The sequence below is a fragment of the Seriola lalandi genome, unplaced genomic scaffold (genome assembly GCF_002814215.2).
Source record: "Seriola lalandi dorsalis isolate HSWRI2012SDOR001 ecotype SW California unplaced genomic scaffold, Sedor1 jcf7180002054262, whole genome shotgun sequence".
NCBI classification, from domain to species: Eukaryota; Metazoa; Chordata; class Actinopteri; order Carangiformes; family Carangidae; genus Seriola; species Seriola lalandi.
The window spans coordinates 409,617-432,110 of NW_019524815.1; the positions used below are offsets into that span (position 1 = coordinate 409,617).

General features: G+C 40.8%; 2 protein-coding genes across 4 annotated transcripts in view; one reads left to right on the top strand and one right to left on the bottom strand.

Moving 5' to 3' along the window:
• The first annotated feature begins 1,566 nt into the window (after nt 1–1,566).
• ccdc187 (coiled-coil domain containing 187) lies at nt 1,567–18,434 on the top strand. Of its 3 annotated transcripts, none has more exons than XM_087173644.1 (13): nt 1,567–1,921; nt 2,271–2,417; nt 8,299–8,361; nt 8,810–8,948; nt 9,208–9,298; nt 13,456–13,534; nt 14,168–15,517; nt 16,018–16,139; nt 16,257–16,328; nt 16,421–16,555; nt 16,639–16,748; nt 16,834–16,928; nt 17,012–18,434. In XM_087173644.1, the coding sequence occupies exons 2-13, from the start codon at nt 2,369–2,371 to the stop codon at nt 17,158–17,160; spliced, it is 2,454 nt and encodes an 817-aa protein (XP_087029770.1). In that variant the 5' UTR covers nt 1,567–1,921; nt 2,271–2,368; the 3' UTR covers nt 17,161–18,434. The 3 variants fall into 3 exon arrangements, with proteins under 3 accessions (XP_087029770.1, XP_023260866.1, XP_023260867.1); XM_023405098.2 differs by having other exon boundaries at nt 2,291–2,417; XM_023405099.2 differs by having other exon boundaries at nt 1,568–1,921; nt 2,291–2,417; nt 16,654–16,748.
• Nucleotides 18,435–18,494: 60 nt separating this feature from the next.
• LOC111654192 (tumor necrosis factor receptor superfamily member 9-like) overlaps nt 18,495–22,494 on the bottom strand; it is a 4,484-nt gene continuing 484 nt past the window's right edge. The window contains exons 2-7 of the mRNA XM_023405101.2: nt 21,651–21,770; nt 21,385–21,522; nt 21,233–21,302; nt 21,021–21,124; nt 20,759–20,920; nt 18,495–20,623 (exon numbers count right to left, since the gene is read on the bottom strand). Coding sequence (XP_023260869.1) covers nt 20,508–20,623; nt 20,759–20,920; nt 21,021–21,124; nt 21,233–21,302; nt 21,385–21,522; nt 21,651–21,770 — 710 coding nt within the window. The 3' untranslated portion in view covers nt 18,495–20,507. The remainder of the gene's footprint in view (nt 20,624–20,758; nt 20,921–21,020; nt 21,125–21,232; nt 21,303–21,384; nt 21,523–21,650; nt 21,771–22,494) is intronic.

The window sequence follows — 22,494 nt, forward strand, 5'->3', positions numbered from 1 at the left end:
TCAATTCATTTGACTAACTTCCGCTGAGCTTTAAAGGTCACTTTCAAACACAAAGGCACAATTCTGTCTCCCATCACTTGCATCAGAATTACATACAGCTACATGCGTATTGTTTTAATCTAGACTTATACAGAATGTGTACAATAGCAATGCGCTTCGCCACTGGAGTAACCCCATGCACACCAGACATTATGCAGATGGTACAGTATCTTATTGACCTTGATTCCACCTTAACACGGCCTGGCTGGAGTTTATCAGTGAAAATACCTGACTTATAAATAGTTTAAACCTCATGACAGTCATTCACCCCGAAGCCACACGTCACACCGAAACACTCACTATCATTTTCAGCTATGTGACCTGGCAGGTTTGTGACTCACTGACAACACTCTGACATAAATACATCCAGCAGAGGGCAACATTGCAGTGCAGTCTGACATCTTTTACACCCTGTCTGCAAATTGGCTTACAATGTAAATTCTTCAGTGTGGCTCACAGGGGAGAAAAAAAAAAATCCCCGGAAACAGACAACTTTGTTCCCCCCTCATCTTATCAGTCTTCAAAGGATCTAAGATTGACAGAGTGCAAATTGCATCTGCCACAAAACCTGCAGCCTTCAAAACCAAAAGGCAGCCTATTCTCATCATCACTGACATTTCGAAGACGAGTATTAAAAGCAGCATATTATCCTGCTCAGAAATGAGACTTTTGATATTATTTTGACATATGAGCAAGAAAGTTTCCCGCCCATCTGAATTAATGAGTAAATTCCAGCTCCATCTTTGTGATTTAGCCTCACCCTGCAGCGAATATTGGTAATGATAATGTTATTTTTCACACGTCATCCTGTTTAGATCTTTGTCTTAAACTATCAGTCAACATTTTTTTTTTTTTATCCCATTATCAGATTGTGCTTAAAGACTTTAAAAGAGTTGCCAGTATGGCCACTTTACAGCGCCATGCAGTTTTCACTATTTTCCATCTTTATTTAGTTACTTCTTAAGATTAATAAAATACAGACTTTAACACTATTAGTCTGGAAACTTCAGTTATCATCTTTGAGTGACTGGAAGTTTTGGCTGGTTAGGTGCTGCCTTCACTGACCGTTGGACAAATTGCAACTCAGTAAGTGCACACGTAAGTGGGTGCGTAGGCCTGTATAATATCATAGTCGTGTTATAATGTGAGATAGCTGTTGCCAGCTGAAGGTGAAAGGCTAAGCTTACTGTTGTGTTGTTATCTGCTAATATGCATCTCTTTGAGCAGCTTAACCCATACTCTAATACTTTTGCGCTGAGTCGGTTGATCTTTTACCCTGATTACCATCCTCACCAGTCTCTCAACGCTGATCCTGTACTCTGTGTGTAACAAATTTCAAAACGGTTTAAGAGAAGGGATTTTTGCCTCTTCATATGCACAATAAAACAGCTGGTAAAAACGCGAATCTGGGTTTTTATTGGTGGACATCGTGACTCGTGGTTAAACTTTAGCAGAGATCTATCTGAGCTTCAAGGGGCACCTGAAGGCAGCAGCCGTTAACCGCCCCCACTGCTGCCGAACAGGAGCTGTGAAAGAAGCAGCCGCGGCGACAGACTGTGGGCTAAGTTTGTCCGCCCTGGCTTCCCATCACGAGTCGACGGGGCTTTGTTTCATTGATGAACAACAACTGTCGGTTTCGTTTAAAAAATTCACACCAAAAGTACAGGCGTTAGAAACGGTCAAGCACGCTGTCTTGTCGTGACATTTTTTTGGATAATTTGTAGAGACACGGCAAAAAGAGGAAGGGAAGGGAGGGAGTGGGAAAGTGCGGACGACTCTAAAGTTGACACTCTGCTGTCATTTTTGGTACTTGTTGAATAGGCTGTTGTCGTGTGTACATAACACAACACTTGAGCGTGTGTGGGCAGCCTGCTGGGAACAGGTAGGTTATAAAACAAGGACTCTTTTGGATACAATTTGATTGAATGTTTGTGTGGTGATTATTTTACTTGACAAACAGAAGTGGCCTCCTCCAAAACATACACATTTTACATTAGACTGTAGCCTCTAGTCGATGTTAACAGCCGCACTGCTCATGCTAGCTGTGTTATTGCTGTCAACAAAGGCTGCCACTGGTTTCAGTTGGTAGAGACTTTAGTGCATGAATGTCATTTATGTTAACTAGTAATGCTAGTAAAGACACCGATGTTGACTAAATGTCTCTTCATGTGGCTCGCGGGTGTGTGTGTGTGTGTGTGTGGGGGGGGGGGGTTGTTTCTTATTGCCTCAAGGATCCACTTCTTTTTGCTAGATCACAAGTTCCAGAAATCCCTCTCTGGTGTCAGGGTCTTCTGTATCACCATGAGTCAGTGACAGCACAGGGACAGTGATGGCAGAGCTGGAGATCGACCAGTCCAACCTTCCACGTGTCCAAGAAGGTAAGAAGAACACACTCCCAAACTGGACCAGCTCTTGCTTGTAGAAAGTTTAAACCATGCATCCCCACAGAGTGTGTAAAAAGTATGTGCAGTATGTGCCACGCTTTCATGGTCTGGCCTGGGGGAAAAGTTGTTTTTGTTCACTCCCTCCACAGGGATGGTCAGAGGTCAGGGTCAGCTACTGAACTGCAGACATGGAGCCAGTGGGGATTCAGCGTTTTATCCATGGACCTTGCGTGTCTGTGCTTGAGTTCCATGGGATCTGTACTTGGCGTCTAGCTCAGATAAGAAGTAGCTTGCTACAGTACATGTTTTGACTATATGCAATGACACACATTCAGTCATACAGCTGCACAGAGATGGCTCTCATCATACACAGGGTCTGGTTTGCTGGGTACAGATAAGAGGAGGGAATGAGGTAGCTGTTTGTGATCTGTGATTTCTGGGGGAAGAAAGTGCTATCACTCCAGATGAAGACTTGGACGGCAACATAAGTGAAGTTTAGTTTTTTTCTGACTTCTTGCAATACAAAGAACTGCTTGTCATATTCAAGTCAAATTGCTAATTGAAATTCAGTTTTAAAGGTCTCTGAACTATAGACTACGATTATAAATTAGCTGTCCAATATATGCAGACATTTAAATACGGAGAAAGAGTTAGCTTTAGAGTGGAGATTCACTTCGCAAAATCCTGCTGCTGAGAAAAACCCAACAGTTTTTCCAGGAAAAGGAAAAATTCACATAAACAGCTACAATATTGTCTCATTGTTATAAAAACACAGCTCTAAATGAGTTGCATGTGAAACTCTGAAAATATTCACAGGTAGGGAATGTCTAAGCTGAGGCCTGGGTGTAGACCGTTGACTCGAGTTGGCATGTCCATACTAATGACTAGGATAGAAATAGGTCTGCATGTCTTTTATCAGGGGAGATAATTCAGCACTCCACTCTTGTTTCCACACACAAAGGGCCCACTGTGCAGCTTTGCATTTTCATGCTTTATCGAGCAGTGGCCCAGTGCACAAACAAAGACAGTGACAGCAGCTATAAACTGCTCATTGAGACAATCGCCGTATGTAAATTAGATGTCTGGTCAGTGTCACCTTTTTTTCCACTCATCCTCTGCTTTCACCAGACGGATTTGTGAAACCATGCTTTTATCCTTCTCTGTGCCACTCTGCTTCTTTACTTATTGTCCCATTGTGGGTGTTTATGCTCCAATTTCCCCAAGAGCTGTAGTTCCCCGTGTTTCACTTCTCCTTCACTTTCCTCCCCATCCGAGAGTCTCAGCCAAGTCAGCTTTCTTTGTTTTCACTGCCCCCCTTATCAGTTCCTGTTTTGTCCCTCCTCTGGTTGCTCCTGATATAGCCTGATGTGCAGAGGGAATGCAGCTCCCAGAGGAATTCCCCCGCCCCCCCAATTCCTAATCTCACTCTCACCAACTGACCCAGAGTCCCGTTACCCCCCCTCACCTGTTTTTGTTCTCCATGACAATCTAGTCCAGTTCATGAGCTGGCTGGTTTCTAACACAGCACAGAGAGCTGTAGGATGGACAGACACTTCATGGTTGAATTTTGTGCAAAAAGCAGCAAGCAGGAGAACAGAAGAGACCAGGGAGGAGGAGAGAGTTAGAGAGGGAGAGAGAGAGAGACGGAGAGCGCGTGGGCGGTCGGTGGGGGATTTTGGCCTAAAATAGAACCCTTGTCATTTTCTCCTTTTGCCAGTTTCTTTGTTTGGGAGGCACTTGCCACTGGAGCAAGATGAAAGAGAAATATCTCTGTCAGTGTTTGATCGGCTGCGCCCTCACGCTGCATCATTTTTATTTTAGTTGATTTGCTGTCAGGTCTCTAACGTTAGTGGGAGTTTTTCAGCTGTTAATAGTTACATCAGCAGAAAGGAAAAAAAAATAGTCATGGCATGTCATTTTTCTGTTTCTTTTTATGAGGAATATTTGTGAGGTAGGGAAAGCATTTAAAATAGGAAATAAGTCACTTTGTTTTGGCTGTTTAGGCTCTCAGGTCATACAGGTCGTGGTTTCCTGCTTTGTAATATCCCCTTCTCCCAGTCTCACTGCAGAGCCAGTCTGCACACACTGCTGTAAAACATACTGTACTATAAAGTAGGTGGCTACTAATATTTTTAAATCTTTTCTACTCGTTTTTGTTGCTGTGTACTCTTTCTTAGACAGTCGTACCTCTCAGTGAAGCTTAGCCACTGGTGTTCAAATGCCACAGCCAATTTCTGTTTTCTGCTGGATCTTTGATTCACTATCCTCTTAGGAAACAGACACAGGCTCTTTTCCTTATTAAGAAGCTTACTATACACTGGGCCTGGACTCGCACTGAACATATGTTTTTACTGTTGGCCCTGAATGCCTCCCACCCTGTCTCTGAAAAACCTGTTCAGCAGTCAAAATAACACGGTCTCCTTGTCCCTCCCCTAGAAATGTAACGTGACCATAGTTTAAAGGCGTTTGGAAAAACAAGTTAACCCACAATGCAGACACACCCACTCACAAACATACACACATACACATTCATGTGGAAAAGACTGTCATTTTCCTCAATCTTTCCCTCCTTCCTTCCTTCGTTAGTTCTTGTTTCTGAAATGGATTTAAGAGTAAACTCGTGTTTTGGGCTGTCAATTTGTCCTGTCGGATTAAAACCAGGCGTTTGACTTAATCCCTCCTCACTGACAGACTGGACGCATAAGGGCAGGCCGGCGATCCATTTAGCGGATAGTCTCTTAAGCTCCACGACAGGTGTAAGTGGCAATGCATGTCTGTCTTGGTATGGGTTAACTCTCAGTGCAGACTTGTTGGGTCATTTATGGTGTAAACAGACCCCTTTGATAGCCCAGTGCCGTCAGGGTGATTTCCATGAACTTTGACTGTTGAGCCCAATAGACTGAAACATAATCACAGACGTGTTCTCAGCTAGAAGGTTTTTTCCTTTTGGAGGATTTAGAGTAATGTCTTTTAGAGAAAGAGTTTAAATTTTATCACAATCATGTCATGTTTTTCTCACTTCCTTGTTTACAGACTGGGACAAAGAGGAGACATCCTCACTTTGACTGCTTATATCAACCCAGATCCAGTTCTGTAAATGTTGAAATTTAACATTGCGTTGTTAGAGCAGTTTCTAGTGATTTCAGGTAAGGTTCAGCAATAATGAAAGAGTGGAGGACTTTGTACATTTAGACCATGAATGTGAAAATAGTGAAAAGATAGGGATCAAGGAATGCCAAGTCAGTATGTGACTTTGGAGAACTTATCAAGAGAGCAGTCACAGAGAAGCATTCCTAATGTGTTCTCACTTAGCCACACAGATGGTCACAACTTCACAGTAGACTTTAAGCTCAATATATCACTCTTAGAATGAATCCCGAGGCCTCCCATTTGTTCTTGTCGTCCATGACACCATCCAGTGTCTCCTGTTCTTCCATTTCTTTTTTTTTTAAATTTTTAATTTGTAAATTTGTAATTTAAATTTTAAAATTTAGCAGACAAAGTGAAAATGAATGCCCCAACCTTTTCATCTTCCCTTACATTGACAGCCAGGTTTACGTGCACGGTATTCTAGATACTAGATCATATTTGCTACTCAGAAGTCCTATTTGGAATTCACCGGTTTTATGCAGCTGTAATAACTTGCTGTCAAATAAAATGGCTTCTTTATTGGGTACACCTGCACCATCTACTGCAATAATATCCTACCTTTACAAAGCTCATAATGTTCCGTTGACATTGTCGTAAATGTGTAAATTAAATTATATGTAAATTGTATGTCTGTTATTGGGGACATAGTTAAAGGTGGTGTTGTACTGGACTGCAATATATTGAGAGGTGTTTCTGACTTTTTTGTCCTCTTTATTTACACACATGAGGGGAGCTGACTTTTAGAAAAACCTCTGAATATAATGCAGCCCAGTACAACACACCACTAACTATGACCTCAGTGCTTCAACTGAATTAACACCTCTACGATGGTGTCAAAAAACTGAATGTTATAGTCATCGTAATGACGGCGATTTTATGGCAGAACAGTTGTATTGGATTGTATTAGATTGTACAATTGTACTTAAAAAAGTGGCTACTAACTGTATAATTGCATGTTAATATAATACCACTTATAATATAGAAATAGCTTCTGTCTAACATTTATTTTTTTGGCATTTAAAAGAGCTTATGGTGTTGCAGCAGTATAAAGTGTATCTGGGTTTATAGCTGGGTTAAAAGCTTAAACAGGCAATTATGAATAACATATGGTATTTATTTATGCCAGCTCATAAACTGGATACTTGAGCATCCTCAGCATTAAGTGCATGGCTGTAAATGTGGCTGTTGTGTCCACAGATGCCATAGAGCCTGCTCTGATAGGCTCAGTGGAGGGATTAGCAGCAGGACAGGTGTTTTTAATTGGCCCTGCCTCTGGCTCAGGCTGGAGGCTTTTCTTTCTGCAATGAGCTGAATCTCTTCTTAAACGCAGTCTGCTTTCCTTCTCCTGGCATTTGAAAGCAACACTGTAAGAAAAGGTCAGCCATTCTGCATTCCCGTAAGAAAATCAGTGAGATAGCGAAGCGGTCTTGTCTGTTCACAGTGAGCTGTGGGTCTGCAGAGATCAAGGAAGTGGAGAAAACAGCTGGGCCCATGATGCTGCTGTCTGTCGGTGTTTATTTTCTCTTGAGTAACTTTTGAGTTTCTTTGACAGACTTTAAACACACATGGGCTGCAGCATAGAGGCTGTAGTGGCTCATTAAAAACCACTGAAAACATGCATGGTATGTTTATAGATGAGAGTAACAGTCTGCAAATGCTGAAGCTATTTAACCCACTGTATAGAAACTGCATATTCATCACCTTATGATTGCGGTTTTAAACTGCATTAAAGTCACAACAGGGCAGTTAACTATCTCTCTTGTTGATTATGTCTTTGTTTGACTTCACACGTTTTAATTACATAATTGTTCCTTGTGTTTCCATTCAAGTCTCTGCCTTTGTCAGCTTTCTGACAAAAAAAAGGACAAGGCTCAGAGAGTGTTAATGACATGAAACCGATATGTTTTATTACTATGTCTAGCAGCAGGTGGCCAGACTGTGGGATCATGGGATAGAGAAAAAAGAATGACTCGATACAGAAAACCAGACAGAGCTGGTGTGTGGAGAGCTCTTTGTCAAAGCCTTTGGATTTACAGCAGCCTTACTGATTTCTCTCTACATACATTTGCACCATCTGCACTGGCTTCCCAGTACAAATGGTTGCAGGTGGTAGCTCCTAAAGTTTGCATCTTCATTTGGTATTCATAGTGAGTTAGCAAAAGAAAAAAATTTGCTTGTACTTCATCCTTTCAAGATCCTTTCAACAACACTTTTAGAGATCTATTTATCTTTTGTACTCATGCATGTATAAATTGTGCTTCCATATACAATTACATACACACATTCAAATAAAATTATTGCTTTTGTTAGAATGTGGTGGATCTCGTGCAGCTTCTGAACTCAGCAACTTTGGGAGGACAGTAATAATTGTGGCCACTTGTGTTTTGTTCTGGAACACTGGTACCCTGTTGTGATCGGGATTTTATGAGAGTCTTTTTTGAGAGCTTTTTATAAATTAACAGTGAATTCATGCCAGAGTGGTGGATGGTTGCTTTTTTTCTAAAGTTTGAAAGCACACTCCTCTGCTTTTGTCTGTGTTGTATAAACAGCCATCATTGACTGGCTCTGTGTAGAGCCATAAAGTGAAATTTAAGATTTGTGTCTTTTTTTTCTCCATTCACTTTATTAAACATTTCTATCCCCTACATTCCCCCTCCATTCATCTTTTGAACACTTGGTAACCTTTGGTCTGATACTGAAGGGCTCCTGTCCTCTGATGTTTCAGTGTGCCAGTGTTTTGCTGTGCTGGAGGATGGAGCTTTGGCACATAACCTGCAGGAGCAGGAGAGTAAGTACAATGTCAGGCAACCATTTGACAGCTACACACAACAAACATATAGTAATTTATATAAGCTGGAGCTGCTCTACAGTCAGTCTCATGGAGTCACCGCCACTCACCAAAGCAGCCTAGGAAACCTAAGATAGTGACATTGAACATGTTTTTGTTTAGCTATTGGCTGTAACAGTCGTAGTTGTGGTATGTCTCAACAAACAAAGAAACATATAATTTGGCGTCTGTTTTTAGGATTCCTCAGAAGTGCACTGGTCTGGCATGTCACAAAGCTCATTTTAAATAAGCACAGCAGTTATGAATACTCCAAAAAAAATCAACAGATTTAGACTGGAAGTAATATCGTAATTATTAATCAGTATAATCTAGATCACACATGGTGCTTTATTGCCACACATTTGATATTGGCATACCCTCTGCTTTTCTCTCTGCCTTGCCCTCACAGTCGAACAATACTATACCACCAACATCCAGAAGAACCAGCTGGTGCAGAATGACATCCGTGTAGCCAAAAGGCTGCAGGATGAGGAGGACGAGCAGCGGGCCCAGCAGAGCGCCATCTTCAGGCAGACTTCCAGACAACTGTAGGTGACCCCTGCACCCCAAACACACTGTAACACAGCTCATAATGCTGCAGTATTCAAACATCACTGCATGGGCTCACTAATTCCAACAAACACCCACTGATGATACATATTTCGTGGGTTTTACTACATGTGTGTGTCATCTGCATTTATATTATACATACAAGTTTACTAAATGTGGATTTGCTGTGCAGATTTATCTTCTATTCTTAGAAGAAGTAATTTAGAATTCAGCTCTAAATTTCCTTTCCTTCCCTAGAGAGGAGCAAGACTTTGAGTACGCCCGTGTCATTCAGGATGAGATCCAGCGGTGTGCTGAGGAGGCCCAGAGGAGGGAGCAGGATGATGAGGTGAGTACGAATATGTGCAGTATGAGGATAACGATGCCCTTACATCTTACTCTATCTGCATCTAGTTGACAGTCTTCTAATCAATGCATTAAAGATCTAGAAATTGGTTTTAAAATAGAATTTCAATGTCAATTATGATCACATGGTTCATTTAAACTATTTTTTACACTATTTTGACATAGTGGGAGGACTGGTACAGTGATGTACCATGTCATATTAATGCAGTTTTCAACTTGATGTCACCTGAATCCGCACTTAATCATAAATTATGCACCTACCACCCACCTCATTGTGAGAAATCTTTTCGAATTGGAAATCTGCACCCATCAGTATCTACATGAAGCCATTGTCTCTCAGTCGGCAGGCTTCTACATACAGGTTACTGTTTTTTACTTAAAATGAGCAGACCTCATACTTGGCACACTGAAAGTAGGCTTACTATAACATGAACAAAAAAATGAATCTTCAATGCAAGAAGATATTTTTATAAAATGATTCAGTTTTTATCAGTTATCTTTGCCAACAAGACATTTGCCCACCGACTACAAGTCAATCTGTGCATGAATACTTCACACCAATATGCATTGTGTCCTCTTTCACAGTGCACAACAATAAAACAGTTGCTGCTTTTGTATGGATGAAAAGGGGCTGGTGACTCAGCTAACATCCACAACAGCTCTGCTTACTTTCTACCACTGGCACATAGGGTAGCAACATTTAACATTCAAAACATTATCCATCCAAGGCATCTTGCACATTTCAAGAGTGTGAGCGGAAACTCCTAATGAGCCGTCATGCAATCCATCACATGATATGATCAGTGGAGATAGATCAGTCCAATGCCCAATAAAGAGAGACAAGAGATCAAGTCTTTATTTCAGATCTTTTTGTGGTTTTATGCTACAGGTGGCTACAGCAATATAGGGAACAAAATATACACGTGCCCCCTCGGATGACTGATATATGGAAACAAGGTTGAAAATCAGTGTTCTTTTACCAGTCACTCATGTTGTCATTTCTAAATTTAAAACTCAAATGTGTTAAGCTTGGCTTAAAACGGAATTCTGTCTCAAGTAATAAGAAATCTCAGACACGACAGCAAAGTTTGTAAAGTGAAACATTTTGAGGGATTTGCTCCTGAAAGAGGAACAAATCCTTTCCCGTGGGTGTCAAGTTGCTGTCAGTAACCGGATCAAAGTGAGACACTGTGCGAACAAGTTCAATTTTATTAGTTTTAATTCAGGAGAAGGCTGTAATAAAAGAGAAACGGCGAGAAAGCCATTCAGAGTGATACTAAACACCAAAAATAGTAAAAGTATTCACTTCTTGTGGGCATGACAGCTGACTGTTAAAAGATGATCATTTCCTTCTTCACAGACAAAGAGGCTGTGCTCTGCTTGAATTAACTGCAGTTACAAGGGATTCCATTGGTAACAAATTAGGTCAAAATGTCAAACCAATACCAAGTTTGAGACACAGCAGACTGTTAATTCCTATAATGGAGTATGTAATGGATTCCCTGGCTCAGTAGCTCATGTTGAAGCCTGTACGAAGTGTGTCACATGGTGCAGAAAATAGCTGCTTGTGAAGGTAGAAGAATGATTTTTTTGAGTCTCAAACTATAACACTGTGTGCAGCCAAAACCTGGGCATCAACCTAAAATAGCACCAGAATTACCCTCAAAGTTAGCAAAAGCACATTCATCAAAGCGGCTCATAGACTTATATGGCACTTGGGACATACTTGTATATCATTTAATTATGTGCCTGTTACCAGCAGGTGAGGGAGTATCGTATGGTTCTCTTTGCTCTCTCTTAGGACTGACTGAGTCCGTAATGAATAGCGGCAAAGTGCTGCTCTGAGCCTCGGATGTGCCCACTGTGCCGTAAGAGGACTGTATGAGCAAAGTCAGCTGTTAAACGGAGACGCAACCTGTCAGCTAACCATCTGGATGATGGCTCAAGCAATTTCTGTGGTGGTTGATTCAGACATGGATCATCAACCTCCTCATACAAAGTGCACTCATGGCTGCACAATTAGTCTCACTGGATTTGCACAGTCGACTTGTGTAAAACCTTAACTGTGCAGGTTCAGGAAGAGACATGTTAGGTAAAACATTGTGCAGTGTTTATTCAAGAGTGGGTGATTAGTGACATTGCAAGTTTGATATGAGGATAATTCTTTTAAATTAAGTATTTTTAGAGCTGAGAAGTAATTCTATATATTGTCTCCATATCTCATTTTCATGACAAAATTCTCAGATCTCAGTAATGTTGCTGGTACTACTTGTGACCAAATTATAAAAATATAGATTACATGCGTTCCAATGTTCACACATTCAAAGTTTGTTGTTATATCACTTTGCATTTTTACAGCACACATGCATTTTCTTCACATCAGTTGTTTGACAAAAAAAAAAATCATCTGTCTGCCCACCAATAGAAATGAAGAGTTGAGCTGTATAACTCCCCAGCTGGTGCTGAGCGTCACAAGGCTGCTCCAGCATAATATTTTCCTTTACCCTGCAGTTTCCTTTTTAGAGGACGCTGCCTTGGACAGGCTCATAAAAGCTCCTTGTATGGAGGATGTGAGGTCACAGAGGCTGTGGCGTTCATTCATCATTATTAAAGGGGTTTGGTGTGAACTCATGAGGTGTAATGCACTCAGTTAAACAGTAAAGCCTCATTTACCTGCAGGTTAAAAGTCATGCCAGGTAATGCAGCATATGGTTGGTGAATACATCTGTTCCTGTGTGGGTGTAACCATTTCTTTTTATGAGTGTTGATGTTTGGCTCAAATTATGAACTATTAACAATCCCATTAGCCTACCTTCCTTAATGACTGGCTGATCAGAGGTGTTTATTCAATATTTCCCTCCCTGTAGATTGTCTCTTTAATTAAGGAACAGAAGGCGCCAGGCTGTGCACTTTTAAATGCCAGATCCCCGTGGCACTCCACGCCTAACCTGCCATGGCAAGCTGCTAATTATCTGCTGATGCTGGCAAAGGGGCTGACACAAACGCCCTGATTGCAAAGCAAAAGGAGATGCGTTAGCTCTTAGTTATGATTTATGTTGCAAATGCAACCTACAGAGAGATATTTTATAGAATTCACTGGGAGAATTTGCTGATTTGTAGGGAACATTATTAGTTTTGCCCTTTCCTAGAAAAGCAGCAGAGAGACGTGGTGGGGGGGCTCTGCTTCAGAGAGCAGACAAGTATAGCAGCGCTGGTAAGAGCAGGCATTCCCCAGTGACAAGGTGTTACTTATAAAACGACACAGTCCTGGTGACCTGCTTCTGTTGGCATTTTTCTGCTCCAGAGTTCAGGCTGAAGAGATGAAAAGTTTGCTTGTCTCATGTAGTCTTGTAGTTTCCATTGAGTCAGCCACAGCACTGCCTGAAATAGTTGCTTATTTTGGCATCCAGAGCTGGCTTTGTGTTAGATGGCCACTAATAAGATCTCGGATCACCTCAAAGAGGCCCTAATTTACCCAACATGGCTCAGCATTTGGTGTAGACATGCCAGATGTAGCTCACACTGTAGATGTATGGGGATGTAAACTAAGTCTTCAAACAGGGTCTGAGAGTTTGGTCCATGTTACATTTGTGTTGTCACTTGAACTTTAATAATGTATAGATCAAATCAGAGACCTGAGTAGGTTTAAAGCAAAAAACAGAATCTATAGAATAACAAGTCTAGTGTTTTCTTAATTGTGGAATGCAGTTAATAGAAAAGTGAAACCATCCTCATGGTGGATCAAATTTCAGTAATTAATCAAAAGTTTCGTAAAGACGGCATTTCTTGTTTCATTTTGAGTGACAGGCTCACGGTAAATTGTCACCATGCTTTCTTTACACAATATGTTATGCTGCCACCTGCTGGTTGAAAACAGTATACACAATGTCTAACCTGACTGTTCTAGTTCACAGTGCTTTAAATATGGTGTAATGATACAGTTTGAGGAGTTGGAACAGAGTTTTCAAATGTAGTTGGAAATTTTTCTCATAACTTGACAGACTTGTATCTTTTGTTTATTTACTTATTTGACAGAACAGTTCCATCTCTCTGTAATCTCAATTTAGCATAAATTCCTGTTTGGTTACTCATTATGGTTTGTAATACAAACAAGCAGTCAGTACTGCCATGTCTCCACAGGAAATAGCTAAACGAATGCAGGAAGAGGAAGAGCAGAGGATCAGGAGGAGGAGCAGAGGGCAGGAGGGCCACAGTGAAGGTACAGTTGAAGTTTTCCCATTCTGTTCTGTTTTATTACCTGTATACTTATGTGGCAACATTAGTCAGAAATCCCAACATAATGCAAAATCCTTTTCAAGGAAAATGGTGATGTTTAAATTTTTTTAATCAATATGTTGTGGTATGGGTATTTGCAGAGATTTGCAGAATTATTTTTTACACTTAAAGCAGGACAAGACCCAGGTCCGGCTTAGCTTCTCTCTAACCACGCTTTGCTCCATTGCTACAGCTTACTATTGTTGTATGTAAGTCATCCACAGACATTACGGCATGAACAAATCATGCTCTACATACAGTAGCCATTGCACTGTATTATCATCTCCATGATGTATTGCGTTCTGAATCGATTGCATGCATATAACATGTTGTCTTTTCTATTGTCTATTATGCATGCCAGTGTGCCTGTATTCCTATCTATACGTTTATTAGACTGCCTCAGTTGTGTCTAAAACATTTATATAAATTGTGTAAGAAACACTCTTACTTAAGTGACATGCATCTATTTTTAATGCCAAGTGTAACCTCGCCAATAACTGCACTTTTCTAACAGTACCTGCTAACAGCCTTACCCACCCTCCCTGCTTTTGTGTTTGCATGTTTGGCATTACTAAAGGCAGCCACAGCGATCCTGCACTGCCTTCCCCACACCAGCACACACACCAAGGAGTGGAGCAGTACTCGCCTACCACCACCAGGTGGCAATATTCTACCTCTCACAACCATTCACACTCAACTAGGTCTTGGGCTGTCTCCCCCAGGGGACTAGCAGCTCAGAAAAACAAAACTTCATGGTCAAATCAAGGACACACAGATTCCATTAGGCAAATCAGGAGTGAGTTGAGAGAGCCTTTGAGTGAGGATTCAGAGGAGTCAGACACAGATTTCTCTGAACAACTCTCTGTCTGGTCCAAGAGACTGAATGAAAGACTCAACACAGAACCTACTCAACGGCGGGCCTCTTTACATCACTCGCAAGAGAGAAACTACAGAAGTCTTTGCTCTCGCAGCAGCTTCACAGATGAGCTCAGAAGCTGGGAGGAGGAGAGAGGAGAGTGGGACGAGGACTGTTATGACAATGGTGAACAGGAGAAGAGGAGGCCTAGGAATCAGGTTCAGGGAAGGAACCACAGAGAGGAGTATGAGGGTTTGCACAGGAGCAGAGATCAGGATAGAGACTCTAGATTGGTCGAGGTGAGAGAAAGGCGATGTCAGCGCAGTGAATCTGCCAGGCTACATGACAGGAGTAGCAACAGAGACTTGGCAAGGACCTGGAGCTATAAGGACAACCCTGACAAACGTGTCCACTTTCAGGACGATAGCAGAAGCTTTAACAGGCAGCAGGATGAAAGCAGCCAAGTGTGGGAGATGCTAGGCCAGGTCCTCAGAGAGAGGGGTGTGCCTGTGAGGTTTGGTGGCAATGGGGCGCCACTACAAATAAGGCCTCAAAGCAGAGACAGCCAGGTGCTTCATGGGAGTGAGGTCTCCTGCTGCGACTCCCAACCACATCAGAGAGCTTTCCAGAGAGCTGCCACCAGCAGGCACAGTTTCCATGGAGATATCAGGGAGAGGAGGAGATCGTCATACCGAGAGAACAGTGGGAGAGATCACAGAGAAGACCGAGACAGGCACCATGATAATATGGAGCATGCCGGAGAGGTATTTGAGATTAGTAGTAGAGACTCATATCTTGCTAACAGAGAAAGGCGAGGCAGTAGAAGGTGGAGAGAACCCAGATACACTAATGATGACGAGAGGGAGAGGAATGCATATGACTACAGGGTCAAGAGGACAACAAGCGAACGTAGACATGGGCACAACACCCTTGAACAAAGGTTAAGCTCAGAGGAGGAGCAGGAGGTGGAGGGGAGGGTAGGGTGGCCCCCTCGAAGAACCCTACAGCGTAGCCAAAGCCTCAGCAGCAGCGGGGCTTCAACCAGGGATAGGTCAAGGCCCATGGCAGCAGGTAACAACCAGAACTGCAGCCAACTCTGATCTGTAGAGGGAAAGCTTCCAAAACTGTGCTTCCTATCTGTGTATATCTGCTCCTCTCATTTTCCCTCAATCACCATCTAATCTGGACAAAAGTGGGTTTTACTGGTGATTTGGGGGTGATTTCCTTTTTCAAATCTATAATTTCAGTAGTCCTAAAATAATCTTCAGTGTGTGCTTTCGTTCTTGTCTTCATTGTCAATCTTTCAATCTTGATGTCGTGAGAGAATGAATACTCTGGAGACTCTTTCAGCGCCTAGGAACATGCCTTTACATGCTGCATCATCTTATCAGTGTGATTCAGATTTCAGTCTTTGTCTGCTTCTCTTTCAGCTGTTTCACAACATGATTCATCACTGATCATCTGATATGTTTTCTATGATTTTACTACCAGTTTGCTCTTTTTCATCATATTCGCTCCAATACCATTTGATTTGCCAGTTAATTTCTGATAACATTAAACCTCACCCTTAGGAGTGGCACTACAACCAGAACAGGGTGAAGCAAGCCTGGACCTTGGGGAGTTGCATCAGGTCCTACGAGATGAAGAACTAGCTCGCAAGCTGCAGGATGAAGAGGAAAAGCTGGTCAGGAGGGTAAGTGATCTAACAGTTTATCATGACACACTGTGATTTATGAGCCAAAGAGGAAGGATAGAAGATTCGTCTCTCTTTCATTCTCTTTTTCTGACATTCACTGTCTTGTTCTCACAGAGCTCCCAACCCTCTCCATGTAGTTCTTACCCAGAGGGAGACTTCAGAGTGGCGCAGGTGGCGCAGGATGAGGTAGGATGATGAACTGACATGTTGTCAGTACCCATGTATTTCTTGTTTCACATTCACCTGTACAATGACACTGTGCTGTGTTTTTGTGCTAGGAAATTGCACGTTTTATTCAGAAGCAGGAAATTAAATCAAAGCGAAGATCTCGGGAGCTGGAGGGGCCGGCGTCGTGGCGCGAGCACAGAGCAATGATCAGTCACCATGACAGACGAGCTGCAAGAGAGAGACAGGTACATATGCTCCAAACAATTGCCTTGCTATAATCTTTGTTAGCACAGCTGCATTTTAAAAATAAGCTGATGAAATGAGTTAGTCTCCTTTGCCTCAGGTGCAGCGAGAGAGACTTGACTCAGAGGGCCTTCCTTCCGCAACTGAGGACTGCTCCCCAGAGAACCAGCCACCCAGTCCCACCTATACTTTACCGTAATTGTCTCTACCTGAACATATATATATTTAACTGATGATATAGAATATACTATACTCTGACGTATAACTGCTGCATTTGCAGACAAACCCAGCAGATCAGAAACATTGCAGAGGAGCTGGACCCGACCTTCCAGGCCCGGAGGCAAGACACAGACAGCCTTCGAGTGGGACAAACAGGTAATGTAAACACGACCAGTTACACTCAAAATGAAACTGGTAAAACAATGGCTGGATATTTACATCCTTTTCCTCCATAATAGGTCCAGCCTGTCAGTCGCTTCCCCTGCCGCATTCTGGTTTACATGACTTCCTTGAGGAGCCTACTTTCATCCCACCCACAAAGCGGCAAACAGAAAAATCTGGACGCACTAAACCAAAAGAGAAGAAGGAAAATTGCAAGCAACAATAATGTCCAGCACAGTGTCCTGTTGGAGTGCAACTTTATATCTTGTAACACTAAATATCAGTTCAGTTACAGAGTTCTCATTACTTATTACTTTAAGTTCTGCCCCCATAAGCACTTTAAACCAGTGGAACAAAGAGAAAGAGCTGAGAGAAGTGACATTTTAGAATATTAAGTGAATAATGAAAACACTTTGAACTCATGCATTTTATAATTTTCAAAGGGAAAACTGAGGTTTATTGAGGTATTGCTTGTGTTGAGTGTTTAATTTAAACAGTATACATTTTTTTATTGTTAAGATGAGTTTTATTTGTTTTTATTTAGCTAATCATTATTTTGTCAGTATCCAAAATGTCATGTTTGTTTTAGACCTGCAGGTATTTCTGTAGAATTTTGTGGGGTTTTTTCCTTTTATATTGTACTGAAGATTTATCTCTACAGCTGATTTACTGAAAGGAAATAACCATGGTCAAATGATTGGTTACTTCCTTAGTATCATTTTAGAATTGCCTAAATGCAGTGTGATGTCTTGGGGGATTTTTTGGTAGGCACCGTGAGCTGTACACTATTTAGGACATGGTAATAACTCATCCATAGCTCCTGACAAAACCAACAATTGACTACCAAGAAGAGAAAACAAGAAGTTACTGCAATAACCTTTGAACCTGAGAGCTGTTGTTATCAGCAAAGCTATGTTAAGACATCCACAGTTGGTTTGTTGGCCAACTTTGTTTCAAAGCAGTTTGGCCAGACTGTAGTCCTGTTTACAGTAGCACAGTGACAATCAAATTAACGTATTTAATTCTTATTTAAATGGATATCACATTTGCTAGAAAAATACATTACAGCTGTCATAATTGTATGTCAAAGTGCTTTGTAATATCCAAATGTAAATATATCCAACTCATGAGCATGGATAATTTTGGAGCTTTCAACTGAATTTCAAAGATTCAAAAACTTTACAAGTGCATCTTTAACCTTTGATTATTTGGTACAACGTCCAACTCATGTTTTTGTATATTTTTGTCTGTGGGTTTTTATCAGAGCCAATTAACATTATTGGTGGCACAGGAAACCTGCTCTAACAACAAGGATATGATTTTACACACATATAACCATTCTGTAGTCTGTTTTTTGTTTGTTTGTTTTTGTATGTTCATATTATTCCCACGTTTAAAACATGCTTTGTTTTCTACATATGAAATATGCCACTGCTTAGGTGGACCAATATGAATGCAAATGTTATGTATAAAAGTGCAACAAATAAAAAAATATTTTTATTGGTTGCTTAAAAATGTCATAAAAGTACAATGTGAAAGAATGCATGTCGTACAGTGTAATCAAAAGTTCAACTTCATCATTTATTATAAAAACAAGTCATTTAAAAAGTATGAGATGGAGATAAGTTCACATATAACGCTAACCAGAAACACACGAGTCAGTTAACAGGTGAAATAAAGTGCTACAGCTGAACATTTTACTGTATAACTGTTCAACTGTTCTGTGGTAACTCCTCTCAAGGCAGCACCTGCAAACTTTGTGGTCTCTCGCCAGAAATTATTCTGCGCGAGTTGTGACTAATAATGTAGTCACTGATACATTACTATAGGTGTGGGCTAACATTTTCACTCTAAGCCCACATAGTATATTTCTAAAATTTTCCATTTCAGAAGAAACATACGCCTGCTACAGTTCAGAAAAGAAATAATACGTTAAGAAATAGAAAACAAAAAAACATTCCACTTTGACTCATCTCACTGCCCACTCCACTGCGCTAAGCAAAAGTAAAAGGCAGTACTGGGGGGGGGGTTCCCACATGACCCTTGAGCCACATTTTTATATTTTGCGTGCCTTGTATTTTTGCCAAATGTGTGTCATAGTTGTCCTGAGGATTTCCCACATGACTCACTTCGAGGAATCTCAAAAATCAAGGTGCAGCGTGTGACTAATCACATCTGCACTCTAATATCTGTGGAGATTACACATGGGATACCCAGGCCTTGTTGCAAAACTCTTGTTCAAGAGGCATGTCCCAACTTGCTAAATAGGCGTTGCTGAACTATAACCAAATTTTTGCCTCATTGAAAAAAAAAAAGACCTAAGTACTGTAGATATGCATTTTCAGTACTGTATTGTAGACTCCATGGTGCTTTATCTTAACGTATTAGGATTACTGTAGGATTACTTCACTGAAAGGGAAACCCCCTTCACTGGACTTTTTGACTATTTAAATTAAGCAATAGCAGGAAAGTCCATATAGTTCCTTCTAATGTAGAGTGGAAGAGGCTATATACCACACTGCCTTCAATGTAACAGTTTTCATTACAATAGTGCACAAAAATATTCTTATTATCTTCACAATGTATCAGACAAAGTAGTTGCCATCCGCACAAAAAATTAAATAATACAGACAAAAAGTAAGAAACTTTCCTTTGATAAATCATGTTTCACCAGATAAAATTATTGATTGACACAGTTCTTGCTTTGGCTGCTGCAACATAACAGGGTTATCAATGTACAAAGTCAGCAGTAAACAGTAGTTAACTAAGTAGAGCAATGGAACCTGAGTAGAACAAAACATCTATTTTGGGTGGAATGTGTGGGCTCAGCATTAGCTGTCAATAAAAACCTGTCTGTAGTCAAATGTTTTACACTGAGCTGAACACCCACCTGCACTGTACAGTACATTCATACAGAGTAACACAGCAGCTTCACTGCTCAGACGTACAGATAACTGTGCAGCGAAATTCACTCACATTTATTCAAACCCTACAGTTGCCTGGGTGTCCAACAAGTCCAACTACTCTGTTTGAATGTAGTTTAGAAGTAGTTAACCAACCTTCATCTGGTTTCAAAAGACTTTGTTGTTTAATGTAAGATGTTTTGTCAAACTCAGTCTGGGTGATTTAAAACCTTCCATTGCTATTTTAGGACTACTTGATCTTTCAAGCTTAAGTGAAAGGGGGAAAAACAGCCTCACTGTCTGCTATAATTTACATGATGATTAGACTGTTGACAGTCCACCTTGTTTTTTCCCTCTCAGAATTCCCCTTGCTCCAATGTGTAAATGTACTGTATCACAGAGACTGTAACCTGGAGCAAAACCTTACCTCTAACCTGACCTATTAAGGTTTTTCACAGTAGCGTAGGTTATCTGGATAAAGGAAAAAAAGGGTGGGTAAAAAAAACAACTGGGTGTACATGGTGTTGTCTTTGTTTCATTTAGAACTAAGCTAATTGGCAGTACAAAGACAACATTCAAACTTGTGGCTCAGCATCACAGAGAGGGGTCACATCTTATTATTGACCTGAGTTCAACTTCAATTCAATTTCTTGCCTGGTCCCTGGTCCATTCATACAATGAGCGGGTCTGAGGAGTCTTTGGAGTTCAGTGACTCTGAGCTGCTGCCTTGCTCTTGCTGGGCCTCGTGAAAACTGCACTCTATGGCTCTTAAAGTCATAGGTTCATCTAAAGAAATGACAAACAGGACAAAATCAAATATTTCTACTGTGGCTGTAATTGGCTTGATAAACATCTTGTATCATTAGTATCATTCAGGTACTGAATAATCTCTTCATAATCTATCATGATGTACAACAATACCTGTAGGGGTTCTGATTATCGGCGTTTTTTTGATCGCCTTTTCTGTCTTCTTTCTTTTCTGGAGAATTTTCACAGCTCCAGTGACGATGACGATGATGCTGAAGCTAATGAGAGCTATGCTTGTGAGCACAGATATGACCAGCCATGCCGGTTCTGCGGTACCTGATAGAAACAGCAAGAAATGATACCTGGCTTTAAAAATGTATATATAAAGATAAAAATGAAAGCACAACTTCATTACAAGAACAGAATTGTGCCTTACCAGGTGGATTGGGGTTGTGTGTTGCATCAATTGACACGTTACCACACACAATGTCATGGGATGCATCTCCCGATTTCTCGATATACTGACCCAGATTGGGACACCTTAGGAAAAAAAATAAAAACAATGAATTCCAAAGATTTTTCTGAGTTTTCATCACATCTGTCAGTGAGTACAATGACTACAACAAAAGAGAGCAGGGTATAACTTACTTTTTCCAGGGTTTACACATCTGGTGAATTTGGTTATTGAAGGTTCCAACTGGACACGGTCTGCAAGAACCTGCACAGACAAGCCATTCAGATGACTTGCTTATCTTTGTAACCTGTATAGTGTGTATGTGTCTCTTTGTAGTTTTACTTACGATCCGTTGTAGGTTCTTCGCCTATGCCACACGTCTTAACACAGAAGGAGCACTGGCTATTACCACAGGTGAGTCCGTCTATACAGCCACACTGTGTGTCATTTGTGGCTGTGCATGCTTTCACAAGGACCTGAGCACCTAAATATACAAAGAGATGGAAAGAGAGGTCCAAAATCTATCAATTTTTACAGATTTCTATAGTGAATTCTCAAGATTGTACACTACTGAGGAAATGTTTTTGTAATCACTAAGACACGCTAACCTACCTACACACTGTGTACATCTAGTACACTTCTGGTCTTTAGCATTCACTGTAAATGTCTCAGGTTCACAAGGGGTGCAAAGATCCTCTGGGCGCCGACCACATTGTATGACAAGGCGATTTCCTGCAAACACACACATAAGAAACATTAACTGCAATACTTTAAACTCTGTCACATAAACTGGCATTTGTTCCAATGTGATTAGCTCCTTCAATGATACAGCAGGTCTTCATACCCATCTAATGTGAGTTTCCCCCTCAAAATTTAAAAAGCTATAAAGCAGTACAGGAATGCGTTGAGAAACAGTTATTAATACAATACTGTTTTGAATTTTAATCACACATACAAGTATCTATCACAGCTCCAGATTATTTGAATTATCAGTTGCATCATCCACGCCTTTTCTATCTGTTGTGGTATTAGTTGAAAAACCACTGAAACTAAATTTGGTTACATGCAACCACCACGGAGGAACTCCTCAAAGAATATGGAATATGATGTCTTTACATCCACAGATAAAAACACACACACACACACACACACACACACACACACACAACCTCTTGGCTTTTTGCTTTTATTAGATACTACATGGAATAGTTAGAACTACTAAAGTTTTTAGGTAAAAGGATAATGTTAATATATTTATATAACAGCTGTTTTTTTAAGAAAGTGAGCAGAGGGGACCTTTTCCCCTTTCCTTCTGGGATATATACGGTAAGTGTATAGTGTTTTGTTAAAAAAACAAAGTGTTGTTGATATCTTTAAACCATTTAACCCACTATAACAGCAGTGTATATATACATATATATATACACATATATATGCATATATATATATATATATA